Source organism: Bos javanicus, chromosome 4 (assembly GCF_032452875.1).
Source record: "Bos javanicus breed banteng chromosome 4, ARS-OSU_banteng_1.0, whole genome shotgun sequence".
Taxonomy (NCBI): domain Eukaryota; kingdom Metazoa; phylum Chordata; class Mammalia; order Artiodactyla; family Bovidae; genus Bos; species Bos javanicus.
In genome coordinates, this window is record NC_083871.1 from 29,999,182 (window position 1) to 30,022,505 (window position 23,324).

General features: G+C 35.4%; 1 protein-coding gene across 1 annotated transcript in view; it reads left to right on the forward strand.

Annotated features, from left to right (window-relative positions):
• Positions 1 to 23,324, forward strand: part of ABCB5 (ATP binding cassette subfamily B member 5) — a 119,423-nt gene that overhangs the window by 49,128 nt on the left and 46,971 nt on the right. Inside the window, exons 15-17 of the mRNA XM_061413675.1 lie at positions 10,688 to 10,849; positions 14,360 to 14,500; positions 22,963 to 23,106. Of these exons, the coding sequence (XP_061269659.1) occupies positions 10,688 to 10,849; positions 14,360 to 14,500; positions 22,963 to 23,106 (447 nt within the window). The remainder of the gene's footprint in view (positions 1 to 10,687; positions 10,850 to 14,359; positions 14,501 to 22,962; positions 23,107 to 23,324) is intronic.

Sequence of the window (23,324 nt, forward strand, 5' to 3'; positions counted from 1 at the left end):
CAGGGCTACGGCCAACAGTTCATACAGAGGAGTTACTCGTTAATCTGTATGGTTTATTTAAACATATAAAGTTTCTATGTGTGCTTTCATTTGGTGAAAGGATTTTTCATCTTAAAGAAAAAGAGTTTGAAGACCACAGGCCTGGATCATGGAGCATATGTCATGAGTGGGCCCCAAGTCCACCTGAGGCAGTCTTCTAGGAGGCAGTCAGCGAGAACTTGTGGTTCCATAGGTTTCTTACATCACGCTTGCTGTTAGACACTAGAACTCTGTGTTTACAGGCTTCTCCAGAGAGTCTATTACCCCTGTTAATTGACCCAGCAGTCAAATGCAGGCCCTCTCAAATGCTTACAGCTTTTTATTGTTCTCCCTTCTTTTCCTGCTGCCCACTCTTGTTCAAGGCCTATGGCCGCCAATGATGAGAAGCTAGCTGACCTCCTCAGGCCCTTATCTCTGCCCTAGCAATTCTGGGAGGGATGTTTTAAAGCACACTGTCTTTCAAAATCCAAGCTAATTACCTGATGATTTATGGTTGTTCATGAAATTGTGAAGTAATCTGAAAATGCCAGCAAAGTGTCAAGTAGAAATCTTTCTGTTGACCTTTCTTTGGTCAAATACCTAATGGTTTGTCTTTCAGCATGTACAAAATGTGAAGGAGCAGAGGAAATGCCAGAAGATTCATTCAAACTGGTACTTTCTAGAAGGAATAATAGCAACAATGAAATATTGAAAATCTGCTACACCTAAGCATCTGAAAAAAACGTGGAATGAATTGCACTACCTTCCTTATCTTTACAGTGAAGTCAAAGTCAGTCAGTTGTGTCCGACTCTTTGGGACCCCATGGACTATACAAGTCCATGAATTCTCCAGGCTAGAATACTGGAGTGGGTAGCCTTTCCCTTCTCCAGGAGGTCTTCCCAGTCCAGGGATCAAACCCAGGTCTCCCACATTACAGGTGGATTCTTTACCAGCTGAGCCATAAGGGAAGCCTTATCTTTATAGTAATTATTGCTAAAAGACAAAGCATCAGCTGACACTTCTTTGATCAGTTTTCTAAGAGGCCTTGGCTTCCAAAATCTCTTCTCTGTTTTAAGTCTGAAATGATTGGTGCCAAACTTTTTTTTGTTGTTGTTCCCTATGGTTCATATATGAGTTTTAGGTCACACTTATGATGTAGTGAAATTGTATTCTTGTAGTGAAATTGTTCTTTATGAGCTTCCCTGGTGGCACAGTGGTAAAGAATTGCCTGCCAATACAGAAGACTCAAGAGACTCAGGTTTGATCCCTGGGTCAGGAAGATCCTCTAGAATAGGAAATGGCATCCTACTCCAGTATTCTTGCCTAGAAAATCCCTTGGACAGAGGAGCCTGCAGGCTGCAGTCCATGAGGTCACAAACAGTCAGATACCACTGAGCAACTGAACATACATACACAGTGTACTTTATGGTGCCTTAAGTGCGTACCTTGATGCTTGCAGGCTCCGTTTTATATGCCTTTGGAGAAGTTTTTCCCCTTTAAAGTATTATGTATTTCTGTAATTTGTTTGAAATACTCAGATTCTAATTCATGATATAAATTAATTGTAACATAATATATGTACTTGTGCTCAGTCATGTCTGACTCTTTGCAACCCTATGAACTGTAGCCTGCCAGGATCCTCTGTCCATGGGATTTCCCAGGCAAGAGTACTAGAGCAGGTTGCCATTTCCTACTCCAAGGGATCTTCCTGTCCCAGGGATGGAACTCAAGTCTCCTGCATTGGCAGGTGGATTCTTTACCACTGTGCCACCTGGCAAGCCCCAACATAATATATACTTTAATCAAATGTTTGTAGTTTAGATCAGGATTCTGGCAGAGTAAAGATGATACAAATGTGTAAGCTCAGGCCATTCCTATCAGGGGAACATCAGTGCAGAAATGGTTATCTCTTAGTGTCAGTTTTCAGGTGTCTGACAACAGTATGAACTTTCTCAGAATAAGTACATCCACACCATGTGTAATGCCTAATATATGAAGAAATACGAGAATATATGTGTGTAAAAATGCCTGAGTCCCTCTTTGAAGAAGAGAAGGACTAGACAAACCTGCATAAGGAAACCTTGTGATTCTGACTCTGTCTCAAGAGGCTGCACACCATTCTCAGACCTCTTCTAGTTGCAAGCTCCAAATTGTTTGATTTTTACAACATTCTCTCTCCCCACATTCTCGTTTGAACATGAGGCGTTATATGTGCCCTTTCATATTTTTAATTAAATTTCATTCACATTAATTTGTTTAAGAAATATTTAATAGTACTGTGAAAATCATTGAACTAATTGATAACATAGCTTTATCAATAAGGTTTGAGCTCTGTTGCTTTTAAGAAATAACATTTGTAACCTCATGGAAAAGTAATTGAATAAATGGGAGCAATATAGAGCAGAAGCCTGGGTGTCTGGGTATTTTCGCCTTTGTGGTGATAGTTCTAAATCATATCCACTTAACAACATTATTAACATTGTCTTTTAAGGCACTGTTGTTAAGTCCTAGGATCTCCCAGTTTGAATGAGAGAAGTGGGATCAGTCTAGGCTGAATACCTTGCCCCTAAAAACTTGACACATCAGACATACCCAAACTGAGGGCCCTTCTACCAAGTATGTGACAGATATTCCTCAAAACTGTCAAGTTCATCAAAAATAAGAACAATCTGAAAAATTGTCACAGTCAAGAGAATCTTAAGGCGTCATGATGATTAAATGCAATGCGATATCCTGGAACAGAAAGAAAGGAAAACAAGTAAAAATTAAAGAAATCTGAATAAAATTTGGAGTCTAGTTAAAAATAACATAGTTTATATTAGTTTATTAGTTGTGACACATGCACTATAGAAATATCAGATGATGACACTGGAGTATACTATGTGTGGGTACATGGATGTACTTCCTTTGCAAATTTTATGTAAGTCTAAAACTATTCTAAAATCAAAAGTTTATTTAAAGAAACTAAAACAGTCTCATTACATTTTTTACTCACCTTTTATACCATTCATAAGGATGCTTCCATATAAGGAAGGTTTAGAATTACCACATAAAAGTAAATAAGAGACTGAGGAAAACAAAGCAAACAATAAATATTCATTGCCTAAATATATCCACTCATTAGTTTAATAAAAAAAATCAATGTATTTGGCAATATGAAAAATGAAGGAAGCACTAAGCATTGTAGTACTTAGACCTCTCTTCTACTACAGAGTATGTTACATAAATATCATCCATAGAAACTCACAATGTCCATATTCAGACTTTGCTGAAGTTAAGAAAAAGAAAGCTTCCTACCTACAATGCAGTTAGCTGCTACTCAGTTCACTTTTTCATTATATTTGCATAATATCATTAAAATGTCTGTCTCATTGGGGATTTTTGCAGAACTTCAAGAATGGCCACTTGGGGTGCTGTAAACATGCTTCTTTTGTTTGACTTTCTTTTTCTTAACAGTTTTTTGATTTACAATAACTGCACATACTAAAATATACAATTGGAAAAGTTTGGGCATATATGTACACCTGTGAAACCATCACCATAATCAAATTTGTCAACCAGTCACTCTCAAATATTTTTACATGCTTTTTGTAATCCCTCCATCCCAACCCCTCTAACCTTCTTTGACTCTTGACAGCCACTGATTTGTTTACTGCCACTATAGAGAAGTTTGTATTTTCTAGAGCTTTATAGTATGTATTCTTTTCTGGCTTCTTTCACTCTGTGTAATTGTTTTGAGACTCATCCATGTTTAGTTCCTTTTTTTATTGGTCGATGGTGTTCCATTATAGAGATATAACACAGTTTGAGTTATTGGTATTGATGCCCATTTGAGTTATTTGGTTCGTTTGCAGGTTTTGAATATTAACGGATAAGGCAGCTCTGAACATCCGTATGTCATTTTTTTCTGTGGGCATACACTTTTGTTTCCTCTTAGGTAAATACCTAAAATTTGAATGGGTGAATCTTATAGTAGGAGTATGTTTAAGTTTTTCATTGAGTGCCAAACTATTTTCCTTTTATGTTCTTTTCTTTTCATGGATACCTTTTTCCTTCTTTCTTTTTTGTTTTTTTGTTAGGAAAATATAACACATTTACAGTAGACTTGGAAACAGCAGAACAAAGTTACATATAGTTCCACTATATATTACAATTATTTTTAAGTAGATAAATTAAGATTTTTATTGGTGTTTCAATATCAAACTCTCAAAAATTAATAGAATGAATAGACGGAAAAGTAAAAGGATATAGTAGACCTGAAAACCGCTATGAACCAACTCAACATAATTAAGATTTATACAGTTTTCACACAACAGCAGGATACAAATTCTATTCAACTTCCCATAGACTATAAACCAGGAGAGCCTGGAATATATCCAGGGATATAAAACAAGATGCAAAAAATGTATGGCCTAAAGATACTGAAATGATAGTCTGTTCTCTTATCACTGTGGAATTATGTTTGAAAGCAATATCAAAAAATATTTGAAAATAACCCACATATTTTCAAGTGCAATGTGACATTTACCAAGACAGATCTTTGATTTAGCCATTGAAAGCCTCAATAAAATTCAGTTCAGTTTAGTTCAGTTCAGTCGCTCTGTCATGTCCTACTCTTTGCGACCCCATGGACTTCAGCATGCCAGGCCTCCCTGTCCATCACCAACTCCCGGAGTTTACCCAAATTCATGTCCATTGAGTCGGTGATGCCATCCAACCATCTCATCCTCTGTCATCCCCTTCTCCTCCCGCCTTTAATCTTTCCAAGCATCGGGGTCTTTTCCAATGAGTCAGTTCTTTGCATCAGGTGGTCAAAGTATTGGAGTTTCAACATCAGTCCTTCCAATGAACACTCAGGACTGATCTCCTTTAGGATAGACTGGTTGGATCTCCTTGCAGTCCAAGGGACTCTCTAGAGTCTTCTCTAACACCACAGTTCAAAAGCATCAATTCTTCAGCACTCAGTTTTCTTTATAGTCCAACTCTCACATCCATACATGACTACAGGAAAAACCATAGCCTCGACTAGATGGACCTTTGTGGGCAAAGTAATGTCTCTGCTTTTGAATATGCTGTCCAGGTTGGTCATAACTTTCCTTCCAAGGAATAAGCGTCTTTTAATTTCATGGCTACAATCACCATCTGCAGTGATTTTGGAGCCCCCCAAAATAAAGCCTGCCACTGTTTCCACTGTTTCCCCACCTATTTGCCATGAAGTGATGTGACTGGATGCCATGATCTTAGTTTTCTGAATATTGAGCTTTAAGCCAACTTTTTCACTCTCCTCTTTCACTTTCATCAAGAGGCTCTTTTGTTCAATAAAGTTAAAAGACTGAAAAAACAAAGAGGGCAGTTGCAGAGAAGAAAGCGTTTAAATGAGAAATTAATATCAAGGATACTTTAAAACCCCCATGTATTTGGAAATTAAATATCCACTTTCAAATCAAACATCTAATGAGCCATAACAAGGAAAATTAGAAAATATTTGTAACAGAATAAAAATGAAAAGAGAACTTAGAATTAGTCACATGCAGCTGAAGCTGCTCAGTGCAGCTAAATGCAGTGTGGAATCTTGAATAAGGTATGAAAACAATTAATGGACACCAGCATAAAATTTTGTGAAATTTGAACAAAATCTGTGCTTTAGTTAGTATTACTGTATCACATTAATTTTTTTTTTTTTACAACACAGTATTTCTTTATATTCTCAGAATCAGATTAGAAGTTTCTAGCCTCATTCAGATTTTTTAATCACTAAAATTATAAACTTTCTAGACTTTTAGCAGTCATACTAGATGCCAGAATAAATGGAACTATATCAAAGTTTTGAGTGAATATATATTAGAAATCTAACGTTCTGTTTGTACTTAGTATAACCAGTGTAAAATGTCATAAATTCTTTAGCTAAGCAAAATTTCATGTTTTCTAAAATATATATTATACATAGTATTTATATACACGTGTGGGTATACAAAAGCTTTTCTACTACACTTGATAAAGACTTGAGAAAGAACAACAAAGAAAAGATGGAGAAATTGGAAAATATAAACTAAATGAAATACGAGCACTGAATATCAAATAGTAAAAGTGAAACAAACTAGATAAAAATAAAAGATTATCATATAATCCAGTTGTTTTTAAACATGGATGCTCATTAGAATCATACCTGGAGCTTTGGAAAAAGAAACAATACCCAGGCACTTGCATTTTTCAAAAAATTCCAAGATAATTGTAATGTGCATCTAGATTTTTAAAAATCACTATAGGTTTTTGTATTAAACGTTAGTTTTAGTGGTATAGAATTCTATTATTTTCTGTTGAACAATCATGATACAATGGAATTAAAACAAATAATAGTTACATAATCACAATAGTAAAAGATATTTATCAGCTACATGAGAATTCCTGCTACTCCACATACTTGCCAACACTTGGTATATCCAGGCATAATAATTTTAGAACTGTTTAGCGGTGCTTTATTTTTATTTTAATTTGAGTTTTACCGATGACTAATGATGTTGAGCATTTTTATGTGCTTTTTGAACATCATATCTCTTCTTTTTTAAAATTATATTTTATTTTTAACTGGAAGATAATTGCAGTATTGTGATAGCTTCTGCAATACATCAGCATGAATCATATCTCTTCTTTTTTAAAGTTTCCATTCACATGTTATGCTTATACCATTTTTTGATTGGTCATTTGATTTCTTGTCATTGAGTTTTGAGAGTTCTTTATATATTCTTTACATTCTGAATATAAGGGCTTTATCAGATAACTGGAAAATATTTCTTTAATCTGAGACTTGTCTTTCCATCCCCTTAATATCTTCCAAAGAACAGAAGTCTTTGATTTTGAAGTTTAGTTTATCATTTTTCCCTTTATAAATCAAGCTTTTGGTGTTCTACTTAAGAAATTTTTAGCCAAATTCAAGATCAAAAATATTATTTCCCTACTTTTTATTCAAGAAGTATTATAGTTTTAGTTTTTACATTTACGTTTATGATCAATTTTGAGTTAATTTCTGTACATGGTGCCATGTATGGTTTGAAGTTTGTTTTATTTTTGGTTTGTTTTATTTTCTTTGCACATGAACTTTCAACTGTTCCAGCAATATTTGTTGAAAAGACTGCTTATTTCTGCACTGAATTGCCTTTACATCTTTGTAGAAAATCAGTTTTTCCATATATGTATGGGTGTATCTTTAGTCTCTCTTATACTGATGTCTCTCTTTTTGACTTATTTTCCTCCTTTTATACTTAATTGTTTTCTGCTTGGATCTTTATTATTTCCTTTCTTCTGCTTACTTTGAGTTTAACTTTCTCTTCCCTTTTTGTTTTCTTAGGTTGACTCTGAGGTCATTTACTTCAGAAATGTTATTTGGTTTCCAAGTATTTAGGGAGTTTCCAGAGATCTTTCTGTATTAAATTTTAACTTAATACTATTGTGGTCAGAGAACATACTTTGTATGACTTGAATATTTTCAATTTATTAAGATGTTTTATGACACAGAATATGGTCTGTCTTGGTAAATATTCTATGTAAACTTGGAAATGATATGTATTTGCTGTTGATCAAATGTTCTATGAATACTGATTATGGGAAATTGGTTGACAGTGTTATTCAAGTCTTCTTTATCCTTACAGCTAGTCTGTGTACTTGCTTTATAAATTATTGAGGGAGAGTTATTGAATTATCCACCTTTCATTGTGGATTGGACTTGTCCTTGCCGTTGTGTCCATTTTGGTGTGGTGTATTTTGGAACTCTGTTGTGATGTACATAAACATTCAGGATTGCCAGGTCTTCTTGATTAACTGATCCCTCTATCATTATGGAATATGCTCCTTTACTCTGGTTATATCCTTTGCTCCTTAGTTTTCTTTGTCTGATACTGATAATACAGTCCACTCCAGCTTTCTTTTACTGAGAGTTAGCATGGTATGTCTTTTTCCATCCTTTACTGTAGGCTTATTTGTGTCTTGATTTAAAAAATGTGTTTCTTGTAGTTGGCATACAGTTGGGTCTTGGTTTTATGCTCAGTCTGACAATCTTTGACTTTTAATTGGGGCATTTAGACTATTTACATTTACTGTGATTATTAGATCCCCTGGAGAAGAAAATGGCAAACCACTCCAGGATTCTTGCCTGGAAAACACCATGAACAGAGGAGCCTAGCAGGATATAGTCCGTGGGGTCACAAGAGTCAGATATGACTTAGAGACTAAACCACCCAATTTAAATAGATAATCTTTGCTGTTTTTTCTACTCTTATTTCTGTTTTCCTCTGCACTTGTTTCTGTTTTCCTCATGTTGTCCCTTTACATGGATTAACTGAATACTTTTTATGATTCTATTTTATCTCTTTTGTAAGTATATTAGCTATAACTTTTTTATTTCAGTGACAGGTTTAAGGTTTAGAGTATATACCTTTAACTTATCACCATCTACCCCCAAATGACATTACATCACCTCATGTATAGTAAAAAAAACTTACTTCCATTCCTCCCTTTCTGGCCTTCAAGCTATTATTATTATTATTTTCTAGCAAGATATGCAAGAGACATGGGTTGGGAAGATCCCCTGATGTACAAAATGGCAACCCACTCCAGTATTGTTGCCAGGAAAATTCCAAGGACACAGGAGCCTGGTGGGCTGCAGTCCATGGGGTCACAAAGAGTCAGACATGACTGGGGCAACTGAGCATGCACAATAATAATATACATATATTGTACACTTATACATGCGTTATAAACCCCATGCTGTTAATACACTGGGCTTGCCCTCAGTAAATGGTCAAGGGTCTGCAGCCTGAAAACAGTTAATAGTATAAAAGCTATTATTTACTGCAAACTTTCCATCTTTGAGGCATGGTACCAAGAATATTGGTAACTCTTATACAGTAATAAAACTTGCATTAGTATACTTCCACAACTGAGCAACTTTCACTTTCACTTCACTTCACCAAGAATATTAATCTGCACGATAACCCTAAAATATAGGTAGCATAATTTACCCCATTTAATAAATGAGGAAACTAGTTTAAGATCGCAGACCCAAGAAGTGACAGAAAAAAGACTGAAAACTAGGAACTGTGACTCCGGAGAACACAAATGTTGAGGAAATTATTGAAAATTAAACTTTCCTTTATAAGCATGGTATATTTTATAGTCTATATATGAAATTGTTTACCTTTTGTACTTAATTAGCATGTAATACAGTAAGTTGGACTTCCCAGGTGGCTCAGGGATAAAGAATCTGCCTGCTAATGCAGGAGACATGGGTTTGATCCCTGGGTCAGCAAAATCTCCTAGAGGAGGAGCTGGCAACCCACTCCAATATTTTTACCTGGAATATCCCATGGACAGAGAGCCTGGCAGGCTATAGTCCCCAGGGTCACAAAAGAGTCAGACACGACTTAGCAACTAAACAACATTATGTCCATCAGTATATATGTCACTGTATTGTGAGTTTTAATTGAAACAGTGGGCTCCATTCCTAGTTTATTGCTTGCTTAGCTATTCATGCAGTGTGATGATCTGCTTTCAAACTAAAAAAATCAAAGGCAATTTGGTGTCAGTCATATTATCTCATATTATTTTTTTAAAAGATCTAAAATATAGGTAGGCCTGCTGAGGGCAGTAATAACTACTCTATCTAATCTATGTGACAGAAGATGTGGATTAACTGTGAGACAAGTTTAGATGCTTTGAATAATAATTACAGTCTGATTATTAGAATGTTATTAAGGTCATGACAAGAAGAAACACTGGTAAAATATACATGACATTAAATTTGCCATTCTAACCATTAAAGAAAAATTTACTGACATATACTTGACTTACAATATTATATAGTTTCAGTTGTACAACATAGTGATTCAGTATTTTTATAGATTACACTACATATAAATTTATTATAAAATTTTAGCTATATTTGCTGTGCTAAGTTTTTCTGTATATATATAGTACTTGTTAAAAGTTAAAAATATATATTATCTTGAATCTGTACCTTCATTTTAGAGATGAAAAATAAGAAATGATTCTTTACTTTTAGTTACTGATAGCCATGCGGTTGTTAGGTGGCTCAGATTAAATAGTCTTTAGTTTCCTTTTCAGCTCTAAGATCCTGTGTTGGTGTTTTTTAAGTACTTATTTATTTATTTTTGGCTGCACTGGGTTTTCTTTCCTGTGGAGCAGCTGCAGTGAGTAGAGGCTACTCTCTAGTTGCAGTGCATAGGCTCTCAGTGTGGTGGCCTCTCTTCTTGTGGATCATGGCTCTAGGGGGTGAGGATTCAGTAGTTGTGACTCACAGGCCCTAGAGCACAGGCTCAAAAGTTGTGGAACACAGGCTTAGTTGCTCTGCAGCATGTGGGATCTTCCCAGACCAGGGATTGAACCCATGTCTCCTGCATTGGCAGTTGGATTCTTTAACATTGAGCTACCAGGGAAGCCTGACTATGGTTTTATAAATTCAACAATTTGGAATCTAAGTTCCTGCTTTTTAATTTTAATTTCTATTGGCCTTCCAGATCAGTTAAAGCTTTCAAATTTCTATATCCAAAGATAAGATTCTTTTATGCTTAAATAATAGTATAAGAAGTTTTCCTGAATATTCCAAGTTTATTTCATTCCTACTAACATTCATTTTCTTTGCTTATTGCTTTATAGGCAAGCAAAGGTCGGACTACAATTGTAGTAGCTCACCGGCTTTCCACTATTCGAAGTGCAGATATGATTGTGACCATAAAAGATGGGATGGTGGTGGAAAAAGGGACACATGCTGAATTAATGGCAAAACAGGGTCTATATTATTCACTCGCAATGTCACAGGTAATGTCTACATGACATATTTTGTGTTTGCATATTTTAACTTTTCAGAGATCATGACATGCTAGAAAACAGAAGTCCTGAATTATTATCTTATGTTTCATGAGGCAATCAAGGATATTCATAGTTCCTTAGTTAAGAAATTCAGTGTGTCTAATATCCTCAGCATTGTTGTAGATAATGATAAAAGTTAAAGAACTAATTGATGTATATATACATATACATATACATTGGTGTATATACACACACACACACACACACACACACACACACACACATACACACACATATAGTATTTTTACCTAATATTTGCCATGCAGATAACAAATAGGCTTAAAAGCTTGTATCTGGCAGATCCAGAATAATCTAACTCTGTATACTGTGATCTTTTTGTTAAACCACAAAGAACTATAACACATAATCCCTACTTAAAGGCTTAAAACTTAGCTACAGAGGTAAAATGCAGAATCATGCATACAGATGCTACAAGTTGTAGAAATAAGAAGCAAGATTGTTGGAGACATGAATCCCATGAAAGTATTCATGAAGAAATATTGAAGGCAAGCAGGCGGGTAAGGAGGAGAAATCGAGGTAATATGGAAGTAAGAAGGAACTTGGTTTGCAGGTCAACAGAAAGGAGACCAGAAAGTAATAATGAGTGTTGGGAGAATAATGGAAAATTTGGATAATGAAGATCAGACCATGTAAAGATTAAGACTTCCTGTGTAGGAAGCACCTAACCCAGTGCCTAACACAAAATGGGCACTCAAAAAATATCTGCTAAATGAAAGGATGTATAATACATGTCCATACTGTGTATACACCACATTATCACAGGTACACCAGAAAGCTCACGTTAGGTAATCAGGAAGATACATGACAATACTGGGGCAAGCTGGCAAATCCCAAATTTGGGATCCAAATTTCTGCATGTCATGTGATCTACCCTACTGAATTTCAGTTTTTTATTAAGGCACATTAACATAAGGGGTAGTGATTAGGCTCTAGCTATTTTCATTCTCCCTTCTTCTCTTGGTCAAGAAGGCAGCCCTCTTTCCAAGGGGTCTTCTGCAGGCAACTAATATTAACCTTTTTTTGGTTTATTTTACTTCTTTAACTTTCTGACTATATTTTTTATATCAACATTATTATTTCACAAATTAGGAAATCTGGAAAGCTATGAGCCTATACCTCACGAAACTTAAAATTTCAAACCCCAGCTTTCTCCATGTTAGAATGAAGGATTTTTAAACACAACCTATAAAGCAAAGATAGTTTTAAAAAAGAGAGAGAGAAAATAAAAAGTTTGAAAATGTAATCTCACACTGATTAATTTTAAAACCTCTTTATTTCAATTTTATTTCATGTTAGGCCATATTCTTCTTTAAAAATAAAATTTATGTGTTATTTGCCAGTTGAATTTGTCTGATTTTCATTCCATAGTAAATTTAACAATTTATTAATTTCAATATTTTCAAACTAATAATTGTAAAAAATAAAAGGAAATCATTGTAGTCAAACTAACCCTATTTTAAGATTCTTAAAAACTACTACACCCAGATCTTTGAAGCAACACATTTTTCATTATAGCCAAACTAAAACTCCATTTTTAGATGTTAGGTTAAAGAGTTCCGGAATGTAGGGAAAACAAAAATGGAGTGTTTATGGTATAACTGTGTAAAACTTTTATTCAAAATCTTATTCAGAATGGATTAGTACTCTCTAATTACCTAAAATAATGTTCATTCTGATATAATAATATAATTTTAAATATTAATACTCAATGAACAACTCTAATATTCTGGGAACTATATATAGTAAACATAACAGACATGATATCTGCATAAACAGTAACACAGTTCTGAAACTCTGGATGGACTTATTTGCTACCATTGCCGGTAGTGTCCAAATGAATCAGTTTATGACAATTGATGATTTTCATAAGTATTACAAAGTTACTGCTGCTAAAGCAGCACAGCAAAATGGTTACACTCATGAACTCTGTAGACACAGCAAGTTGAAATCCTTACTCTTCCACATAATAGTTTTAGGACCGTGAGTAAGTTGTTTAAATTCTCTTTTCCTCAGTTTTCTAATTTCTAAAATGAGAAAAATAATAGTAACATTAAATGAGTTCATTCATGTAAAGTACTTAGAACTATTATTGGCGTAATAAATTTTATTATATTATTATTCTTTGTTATGCAATCAAATTTTTAAGGAAAGTTCAAACCATGGTTATTATTGTAACCATGTACCAATTAATGCTGTAATTGTTTATCTAGAATGCACATAATTATTTACATATATAGCGAGTCTGTGAGCTTCCTTTAGTGAGTTTCCACACGAAAATGAAATAAAAACAGGTAGAACTACATACATACCCAAACTCCTTGCCATTGTTATTTTGTGTAGCAGCCTTCTCAGCAAATAGAATTGTTCTTGTTCTGTAAGCACCTCTCTAGAAAATTTTATTATGAGAAGTCAAAATTTTATTTTAAGCTTGCCGCAAAGTAAATAGCTCCTGAAAAAAATGCCAAATAAAAATTTTGTTTCTTAGTAGGGAAATTTATTGAAAAAAGAAAGTGATAGCATAAAGGAATGTCTGATTCAAGACATTAAGATAGCATAAGGCTGGTTAAAGTTTATGTACCTTAAAATGACTAATTAATAATTGCTAATCTTATTAAAGAATCACAGTGTCCCTGGGAAGCCTTTCATGTACATACTCTCCTTTGCATCTGAAGTTACCTAAGTCTTATCATCTACACTCCCCACCTGGTTGGGCCTTCATCATCCTAACCAAGCTCTTCGTTTCTGTCTTCACCCCTCCTCCCGTCTTCATAAGGAAGTCACTAAAACTGGCCTTACTTTCTGGAGTACCAAGAAAAACAAAAACTAGACTTAGAGGAATCTGGTTTAGAACTTTATCCTATTCTATGATTTAAGCAATTTCTTTAAGGTTAATTTGATGTCTTTGGAATTTCTCATTCTTTTGGAGCTGGCCCCACCAAATTTGCTTTTTAGTTTGTTTGGAATGGGCAGCAGCGGCCAGCCTGCAAAGTATTATTGTCTCCTGAGATCTATCTCATACCTAGGGCCAGCTTCACATTTGAGTGCCTAACTATATGTTATAAATTTGTAAGCTCCAGAAAAGGCTGGGAAGAAGGAATCAGAGAGAGAGTATATTTGAGTCATTGCCCTCACAAAGCTCATTTTAAAGATCTGTTCTTGCTAGTGGAATAATTGTTTTTAATTAAGGCATTATTTTCTGTGGTTAATTATACAGGTCTTTGGGGGGAAAGACACAATAAGCTATTGTCACTCACTAACATTTTAGTATGAATTGGACTTACTGGTTCTGTATTGAGTCTAAAAACTTCAGCAAGAACTGCTCAGAAATATACCACTTTCAGTAACAAAGGCAGTACAATTTTAGAGGGATGCTTAATAGAGTTGCTTTGAATTTTTAAGGCATTATTCTGGTGGTAACATGGGTATTCTTCATTTAAGGATATTAAAAAAGCTGATGAACAGATAGAATCGGTGGCTTATTCTGCTGAAAAAGATACCAGCTCAATTCCTCTGTGCTCTGTGAATAGCATGAAGTCAGATTTTACTGACAAGGTTGAGGAATCCTCCCAATATAAAGAGGTAATGGGTCAACTATCAACAAGTTACCAACATGTTCTCCAATGAATTTTGATACAATCTTTATAATATATTTAGAATGTATTTATTATAAAATGTTATTATAGCACTTAGGCTACCAAACCTAAGTCTTTGCCGAACTTCACTCTAACATCACTGTGACTGTAACAAAGAAGCCTTCAAATAAGACTGCACTGAACATCAGAGGTCATTACTGGGGCAAGAACTCTTGTGAGAATCCTTTCCTATATGGCAAACCATGGGTTAAAACAGTGGCTCCGGTGGTGTGGTACTAACAGTGATGCTCAAGGTCAATCTAAGTCAGATTAAGACCCAAATCCACTCCACACACTGGGTGCAGATAAGCACTAGCACAGACAGGATCCAGTCTTTCAACCCCAGGGTGCAACCCTAATAGCTTTGTTCATCTGGGCAAGGAGTACTTGTTCCCATGCTTGCTCGCCTACACCTACCCCCACCCCCAGGCTCTTCCTGAGTCCAGATCAGTCTCCTTTAAGCCTCCTTATGTCTCATAACTCTCTGTACTACCTCTTCAGTCTTCATTCTTACCTCAAGTCTAATTTCTCTTTCCCAGTCAGCCTCCCTTTTCTTACAATTCCCAGCACCTTCTTCGGACCTCAACTTCCACTCTCACTCTTTCCCTCCGCATTCTTTCATAAAACATAGTTCCATCTCACCTCAGCCTGTGATTCTTCCAGCCTCCTCATTCCTTAAGTCCAGCTCTCTCCGCAACCCCAGGCAACCTCACTCAGCCCTTTTGCTGCTTCTCAGTTGTAAACTCATACACCATGAAGTCTCTCACCTCAGCCCCTGAATATTAGCTTCTGTTTTCCTAAACTCCAGCTCCCATATCATCCACTCTTATCTTTGGCTCACTATTTCTCACAAACTGGAGTTCCCTTCTTCTCCTTGGGTTGACAGATACTTGAGGTTGAATACCCCTTAGCCATTCCCACCATCATCCTGCCCACACTTCTCAGTCTCATCTATTATCCGTCTGAAGCCCTGGGATGACCTGCCTCAAACCTCCTCCTCTGCCTTTCTCTGGCACTGCCAGTCTGTTGCTTTTAATTCTAGATGCAGTTTTTTTCCCTTTTTAGGTATGTGATCCTACATAGCATTCACATTTATATGTTTGCTTATCTATTAATTTTCTTTAAAAAATGCATTTATGTAAACATTAAAAGAACAATATTAAGTAAATAATAGCATAGGTAATTTTCTCTATGGCAAAAGGCCTGAGTATAAGAAGACAGTATAAGAGTTTATACTGTATAAGAATTTGTGAAATGCTGTGCAACAGTGTAAAAAACACTGTTAAAACATCTGTTAATAGCTACTGGTAGTTAATAGCTACTCCCACTGTAATTGTTAAAAACAGAATAAAAGTCCACCTTGAAGTCTGAAAATTCACCAGGTATATAAAGTGGAATTTTAAAATCGGATAAAGGTGAAAATCATAAAATTAAAAAACAACTCAGACTTACAGAGAAAATGATAGGGTAAATTTACACTCTGATACAACTGCTCTGCTCCATACACACAGTAATGATAGATAAAACATAAAAAGGGAAAAAACAGTTAGACATATCCAAGCTCCAAAACAAGATAAATATCTCCACCTACTAGAAACAGAGCAGAAGTACCAAGTGGTCAGCTGGGCTTCAGTCATGCATCTACTCTTTTGTTTTTTTTTTTTATTGGAGTTTAGTTGCTTTACAATGTTGTGTTGGTTTGAATCAGTTATACATATACACATAGCCACTCTTTTGGGGATTTCCTTCCCATTTAGATCACCACAGAGCACTGAGTATAGAGTTCCCTGTACTATATAATAGGTTCTCATTAATTATCTATTTTATATGTAGTAGTAAAAGGAGGCTACAAACTTGGTTACCAGTGCCTGCTGCTATAGCGAGTAGAAAACTGAGAGCCTGAAGGAAGGATATAGTCTTACTAAGGGAAGCAAGCCAAACCTCAGCTCCATGGCCATATTTGAAATATTTTTTTCAGACTATAGTAATGCAATGAAAAGTGAACAGAGACTATAAAAATAAATAATGAAATGGAAAATATGAAGTAGGATTTTAGAACAGAATTAATAGGAGGTTGGGTTGAGTCAGAAGACAGAAACCACAGAATATGAACAGCGACAGTTTAGTGTAACGAATCATTAGGGAATTAAAGTAATAGGAATTGGCTAGTTAAAAGTAAGAGAACACTAAAGAATGCCAAGGTAGCAGATAAAAAGTGCCAACCGCTATCCCTGGGGTGAAACAGAGACCCAAGGAAGAGCCCTCTTTATTCCCTGCAACTAAATGACTCAGTGGCTAACAAAGAAGATGCCAAGGTACCTTGCTGGTGAAGTTTACTTGAAATCTGTCCTTTAGGATGCCAGGGGAGGGTCTGAGCTCCAGAATAAAAAGATTCAACGTTATTTGGAAGTCATTTCTTCCCGAATTAGGTCCATAATTCAAAGCAACCCCAGTCAACATCTTAGCAGATTTTTTGTAGAATTTGGCAAACTGATTCTAAATGGAAATTCAAAAAGATAAAATGAGGAAAACAACTTTCATAAAGAAGAACAAAGTTGTAGGATTTATAATTACTAATTCCATTTTGTAGTATAAAGCTATAGTAATCAAAATAATGTGCTATTAGAACAAAAATAGAGAAATAGATCAATAGAACAGAATAGAGAGAACCAAGAATTAGACCCACACACATACAGTCAGCTCTTTAGACAAAAGTGCAAAGGCAATTCAATACAGAATATACAGTCTTTTTCAATTGTATTTATTTATTTTGCTTGCACTGAGTCTTCGTTGCCCGGCAGAGACTTTTCTCCAGCTACCACCAGTGGGAGCTACTCTCTAGTTGCTACACTTGGGCTTCCCTTTGCGGTGGCCTCTCCTGTGGCTGAGCACAGCCTCTAGGGTGTGCAGGCTTCAGTAGTTGTAGCACCCGGGCTCAGTAGTTGTGACTCTGGGGCTCTAGAGTACAGGCTAGTTATGGAGCATGGGCCCAGTTGCTCCGTGGCATGTGGGATCTTCCCTAACCAGGGATCAAACCTGTGTCTCCTGCATTGGCAGGCAGAGTCTTCACCACTGAGCCACTAGGGAAGCCTCAAAAATATATAGTCTTTTTAAGAAAAGATGCTGAAAGAAAAACCTATCTATCCAAAAGAATCATCTTCAATCCATACTTCAAAGCACAGATGAAATTTTTTTTAATTTTTTTCACTTTATGAATATTTTCTTTTTTTAATATAAATTTATTAATTTTAATTGGAGGTTAATTACTTTACAATATTATATTGGTTTTGCCATACATCAACATGAATCCGCAACGGGTATACACGTGTTCCCTATCCTGAACCCCCCTCCCACCTCCCTCCCCATACCATCCCTCTGGGTCATCCCAGTGCATCAGCCCCAAACATCCTGTATCATGCATCGAACCTGGACTGGTGATTCGTTTCATACATGATATTATACATGTTTCAATGCCATTCTCCCAAATCATCCCACCCTCTCCCTCTCCCACAGAGTCCAAAAGACTGTTCTATACATCTGTGTCTCTTTTGCTGTCTCATACACAGGGTTATTGTTACCATCTTTCTAAATTCCACATATATGCGTTAGTATACTGTATTGGTGTTTTTCTTTCTGGCTTACTTCACTCTGTACAATAGGCTCCAGTTTCATCCACCTCATTAGAACTGATTCAAATGTATTCTTTTTAATGGCTGAGTAATATTCCATTGTGTATATGTACCACAGCTTTCTTATCCATTCATCTGCTGATGGACATCTAGGTTGCTTCCATGTCCTGGCTATTATAAACAGCAAAGCACAGATGAAAATTAACTATAAATGGAATTCAGACCTTACTGAAAAGCTAAAAATGAAAATTTTCACAAGAAAATATAGTAGAAAATCTTTATGACTTTGAGTTAAGCAAAGATTTCTTAGCTACAACACCAAAATCACAATTTGTAAAACAGAAAGATAGATAAGTTAGACTTCAAAATGAAGAAAATTTCTATTTGTAAAACTTTTTTTTTTTTTGGCTGCATCACAAGGCTTGCAGCATCTTAGTTCCCTGACCAGGGACCAAACCCAGGCCCTGGCAGTGAAAGCACAGTGTCCTAGCCACTGGACTGCCAGGAAATTCCCATTAAAACTTTTTAAGAAATGAAAAGATAGACTATAAACTGTAAGAAAATATTTGTAAGTCACATATGTGATAAAGGACTTGTATCCAGAATATACAGAGAACTCCCAAAGCACAGTAATAAGAATACCAACAACCCAATAGGGAAATGGGCAAAATATTTTAATAGACATTTTGCCAAAGAAGATATGCATATGGGAAATGAGCATATGAAAATATGCCTAACATCATTAGGCATTGTTATTGTTTAATCACTCAGTCATATCTGACTATTTGCAGCCCCATGGACTGCGGTATGCCAGGCTTCCCTGTCCTTCATTAGGCATTAGAGAAGAAAAAATTAATTATAATTGAGATGTCACGATACACCTTTTAGAATAGTTAAATCTAAAAAGACTACTAAGTATTCGTGGTGATGTGGAGCATCTGGAACCCTACATTTTGCTAGTGGGAATAAAAAGTAGTAATCTCAATTTGGAAAAATAGTTCAGCAGTTTTGTTAAAAGTTAAACATGCACCTACTATGATCCAGCCATTCTTTTTCTAGGTTTTGTTGTTGTTGTTGTTGTTGTTAGTTGCTAAGTTGTGTCCAACTCTTTTTCAACCCCATGGACTGCAGTCCTCCAGGCTCCTCTGTCCATGGGATTTCCCAGACAAGAATATGGGAGTGGGTTGCCATTTCCTTCTCCAGAGGATCTTCCCAATCCAGGGATCAAATCTGCGTCTCCTGCATTGGTAGGAGAGTTCTTCACCATTGAGTCACCAGGGAAGCCCTTCTAGGCGTTCACTCAAGAGAGATGAAATCATATCTCCACACAAAGTCTTGTATGTGAATGATAGCAGCTTTATTTGTGATAGCCCATAACTTGGAATAACCCAAGTTTATGTCAAGAGGTAAACTGTGGTATATCCAGACAATGAAACACTTCTCAGCAATGAAAATGAATGAAATATTAATTCATGGAATAGCATGAATAAATCTCAAAGCAGTTATTTTGAACAAAAAGAAGCCAGATAAAAAGAGTACATACTATGTGATTTAATTTATATATATTAAAAAAAAAAAAAAAACTCTAGAAACTGCAAAGCAGTCTATAGTGACAAAAATATATCAGTGGTTGTAGGGGAAGATCACGGGCAGCTGAGAAGTGTGGAAGAAAGGGATTAGAAAAGCAGAAGGAAACTTACCAGGGTAAGGGGTATGTTCATTATGTTGACTGTGGTGATACTTTCATGGGTGTGTAATGAAGTCTAATCTTATGAAAATGTACACTTTATATATGTGTCGCTTGTATGAAAATTATAACTCAATAAAGCTTTAAAATATATCTAATTAAATTTTAAATTTTTAAGAGTTTTTTAACTTTTAAAAATCCTTTCATATCTCTTTATAAAATGACTCTAATTTCATATATTTTTATACCAAGTTCTCTTAAAAACATGCTATTAATATAACCTGTAACACAGTTAGGTAGTCCAGACTCTCATGATTTTACTAAAATTTTTCATTTTGTTTTTATTTCAATTTATTCTTTTCTCTCTTTATAGCATTATTTAAGTAATACCCTTTTTTTCGATCTTTTTTCATATGTTTAGAGGTAAAAAGGTATTCTGCAGAAGCTGATAGACCTCCTACATTAGCTGGCTCTGTAATGTACTGGTATTGTGTCCTGGGACATGCTTATAGTTTCATTAAAAAATGAGATAATTTTGTAAAGAGTTTGACAAGAAAGAAAATCCATGTTTAGGACTTCACAAAGAGTTGGAATGGAACTTTTAAAATTTCTCTATATTCTGTTGGACAGTGACCTACCTGAAAAGTAAAGCTCTTTATGATGAAAATCCTCAGAAAACTTCAGAAAGGAAGATACTAGATAATTAAATTATTAAGTGAAAGTGTTAGTTGCTCAGTCGTTTCTGACTTTTTGCAACCTCATAGACTGTAGCCCACCAGGTCCTCTGTCCATGGGATTCTCCAGGCAAGAATACTGGAGTGGGTTGCCATTTCCTTCTCCAGGGGATCTTTGCAACCCAGAGATCAAACCCAGATCTCCCACATTGCAGGCAGAGTCTTTACCATCTGAGCCACTAGGGAATCCCCCAATATAAATTTGGTTTAGCCATCCTGAAAAAAGACTTTAAAGGCTTTAGAATTTTAAAAGTTCTTTTGTTCAAACAATAGAGTTTGTATTATAATTGCCAGGCTAAGACTAAAACAAGAATTATATACTATTTTATATCTTACCTGAAATCTTTCTCTGGTTATCAGGTTCATAAATTTCATTACTTCAACAGTGAATGCCATGAGGAAGTTTCAACATATAAAATGCCTAGTAGTTTGCTACCGACATTCCTATTCAAAAGAATTACTCACCACAGAATTTGTTCACAAGATTTTTGAAGTTTCTTAAATAAATCCCCTAGGTATTCCAGACAAGAGAAAGGAGAGAGCATTATTATGTTATTTATCCTCTGATCATCATGACTACTACCTCCCCCATGGCACCCTCCATGGATCAGGATCTTTTCTAACTAGTCAGTTCTTCGCATCAGGTGGCCAAAGTATTGGAGTTTCAGCTTCAGCAGCAGTCCTTCCAATGAATATTCAGGATTGATTTCCTTTAGAATTGACTGGTTGGATCTCCTTGCAGTCCAAGGGACTCTCAAGAGTCTTCTCCAACACCACAGTTCAAAAGCATCAATTCTGCGGCACTTAGCCTTCTTTATGGTCCAACTCTCACATCTATACATGACTACTGGAAAAAACATAGCTTTGACTATACGGACCTTTGTCAGCAAAGTGATATCTCTGCTTTTTAATATGTTATTCAGGTTTGTCATGGTTTTTCTTCTGAGGAGCAAGTGTGTTTTTATGGCTGCATTCCCCATCCACAGTGATTTTAGAGCCCAAGAAAGTAAAATCTGTCACTGCTTCCATTTTTTCCCCATCTATTTGCTGTGAAGTGATGGAACTCGATGCCATGATCTTAGTTTTTTGAATGTTGAATTTAAGCCAGCTTTTTCACTCTCCTCTTTCACCCTCATCAAGAGGCTCTTTAGTTCCTCTTCATTTTCTGCCATTAGAGTGATATCTGCATATCCGAGGTTGTTGGTACTGGGTATTTATTGTGTGCAAATACTGAGTTAAGCTTAATTCTGAAAACAATCCTCTACTCAGCATAAAAATGAATGAAATAATGCCATTTCTAGCAACACAGATGGACCTAGAGATTATCATACTAAGTGAAGTAAATCAGAGAAAAACAAATATTATATGCTATCCCTTATATGTGGAACCTAAAAAAAAAAAAAGATACAAATGAACTTATTTGCAAAACAGAAACAGACTCACAGACTTAGAAAATAAATTTATGGTTACCAAAGGGGAAATGTATGGGGGAGGGATAAATTAGGAGTCTGGCATTGACATATACTCACTACTATATATAATAATAATAATCAACAAGGCCCTATTGTATAGCACAGGAAACTCTACTCACTATTCTGTGGTAACTTACACAAGAAAAGAATCTGAAAAAGAATGGATATATGTATAACTGAATCACTTTGGTGTACGTCTGAAATTAACACAACATTGTGAATCAACTATCCTTCAATAAAAATAAAAACTAAAAAAAAAAACCAAACAAAAAAACAGTCCTGTAAGATAGGAACTGTTATCTTCCTCGAAAAGATAAGGAAAGTGAACCATGGTGATTGTAAGTAACATACTCAGATATTGCAGCAATTAACTTATAATTGGGAACCCCAAAATAAGCTTTTAACCAAGGTATTAGAAAAATGTTTCCATAAATAGTAATGAAACTAGAAAACTTTCAAGCTAAAATGCTAGAAAAACTTTTACCTTCTGTCTATGCTTAGTCCCTATCTAGATTTTGTCCTATGCTAGGGCATGATATTCAATCCAGTTAAACAGGTGTAAAGGAAAATATGCCTGTGATTTCTTCTAAAGTCTTAGCTATCAGCACACGTGTGTTAATTTATACTTTTTTAATGATAGTGACTGAGTGAAATGCCAAAAGGTGATAAGTTGCACAGTCACTTTTGTATAAAATTTATTTTATGTTTTGATACCATTATCAGTAATATAGGCAGTAAATTTTTTCTAAGAGAAATTCTGCTTTCTTCTCTATTACCTATTATATTTGATATTTTATATTATAGATCTAATCAAGATGGGCTAACTTCTTTAGATTCCATTATGCTCTCAAACTGGTTATAACCAAAGTATTTCATTTTATCTATAGACAAATCTTCCTGAAGTTTCTCTATTAAAAATTTTTAAATTATATAAGTCTGAATGGCCTTCTGTGGTTCTGGGGACACTGGCTTCTGTTCTAAATGGAACTGTTCATCCAATATTTTCCATCATCTTTGCAAAAATTGTAACTGTAAGTAAAACTAATCCACTAATATTTTTAACCATTTTAAACAAAGTGTGACCTGAGAGAATAGACCTGGGGTACCTTAACTCAACAAGGGGAAAATTGAGATGTGTGGTGGGTCACCCCTCGTGTGGGATCCATGATAGAAAGGTTAGCTAATGTTCTCAGGGGATAAGCCAGCCTCTATTGTTAAGTGTTGGGCTGTACCTTGTTAACTGGGCAAT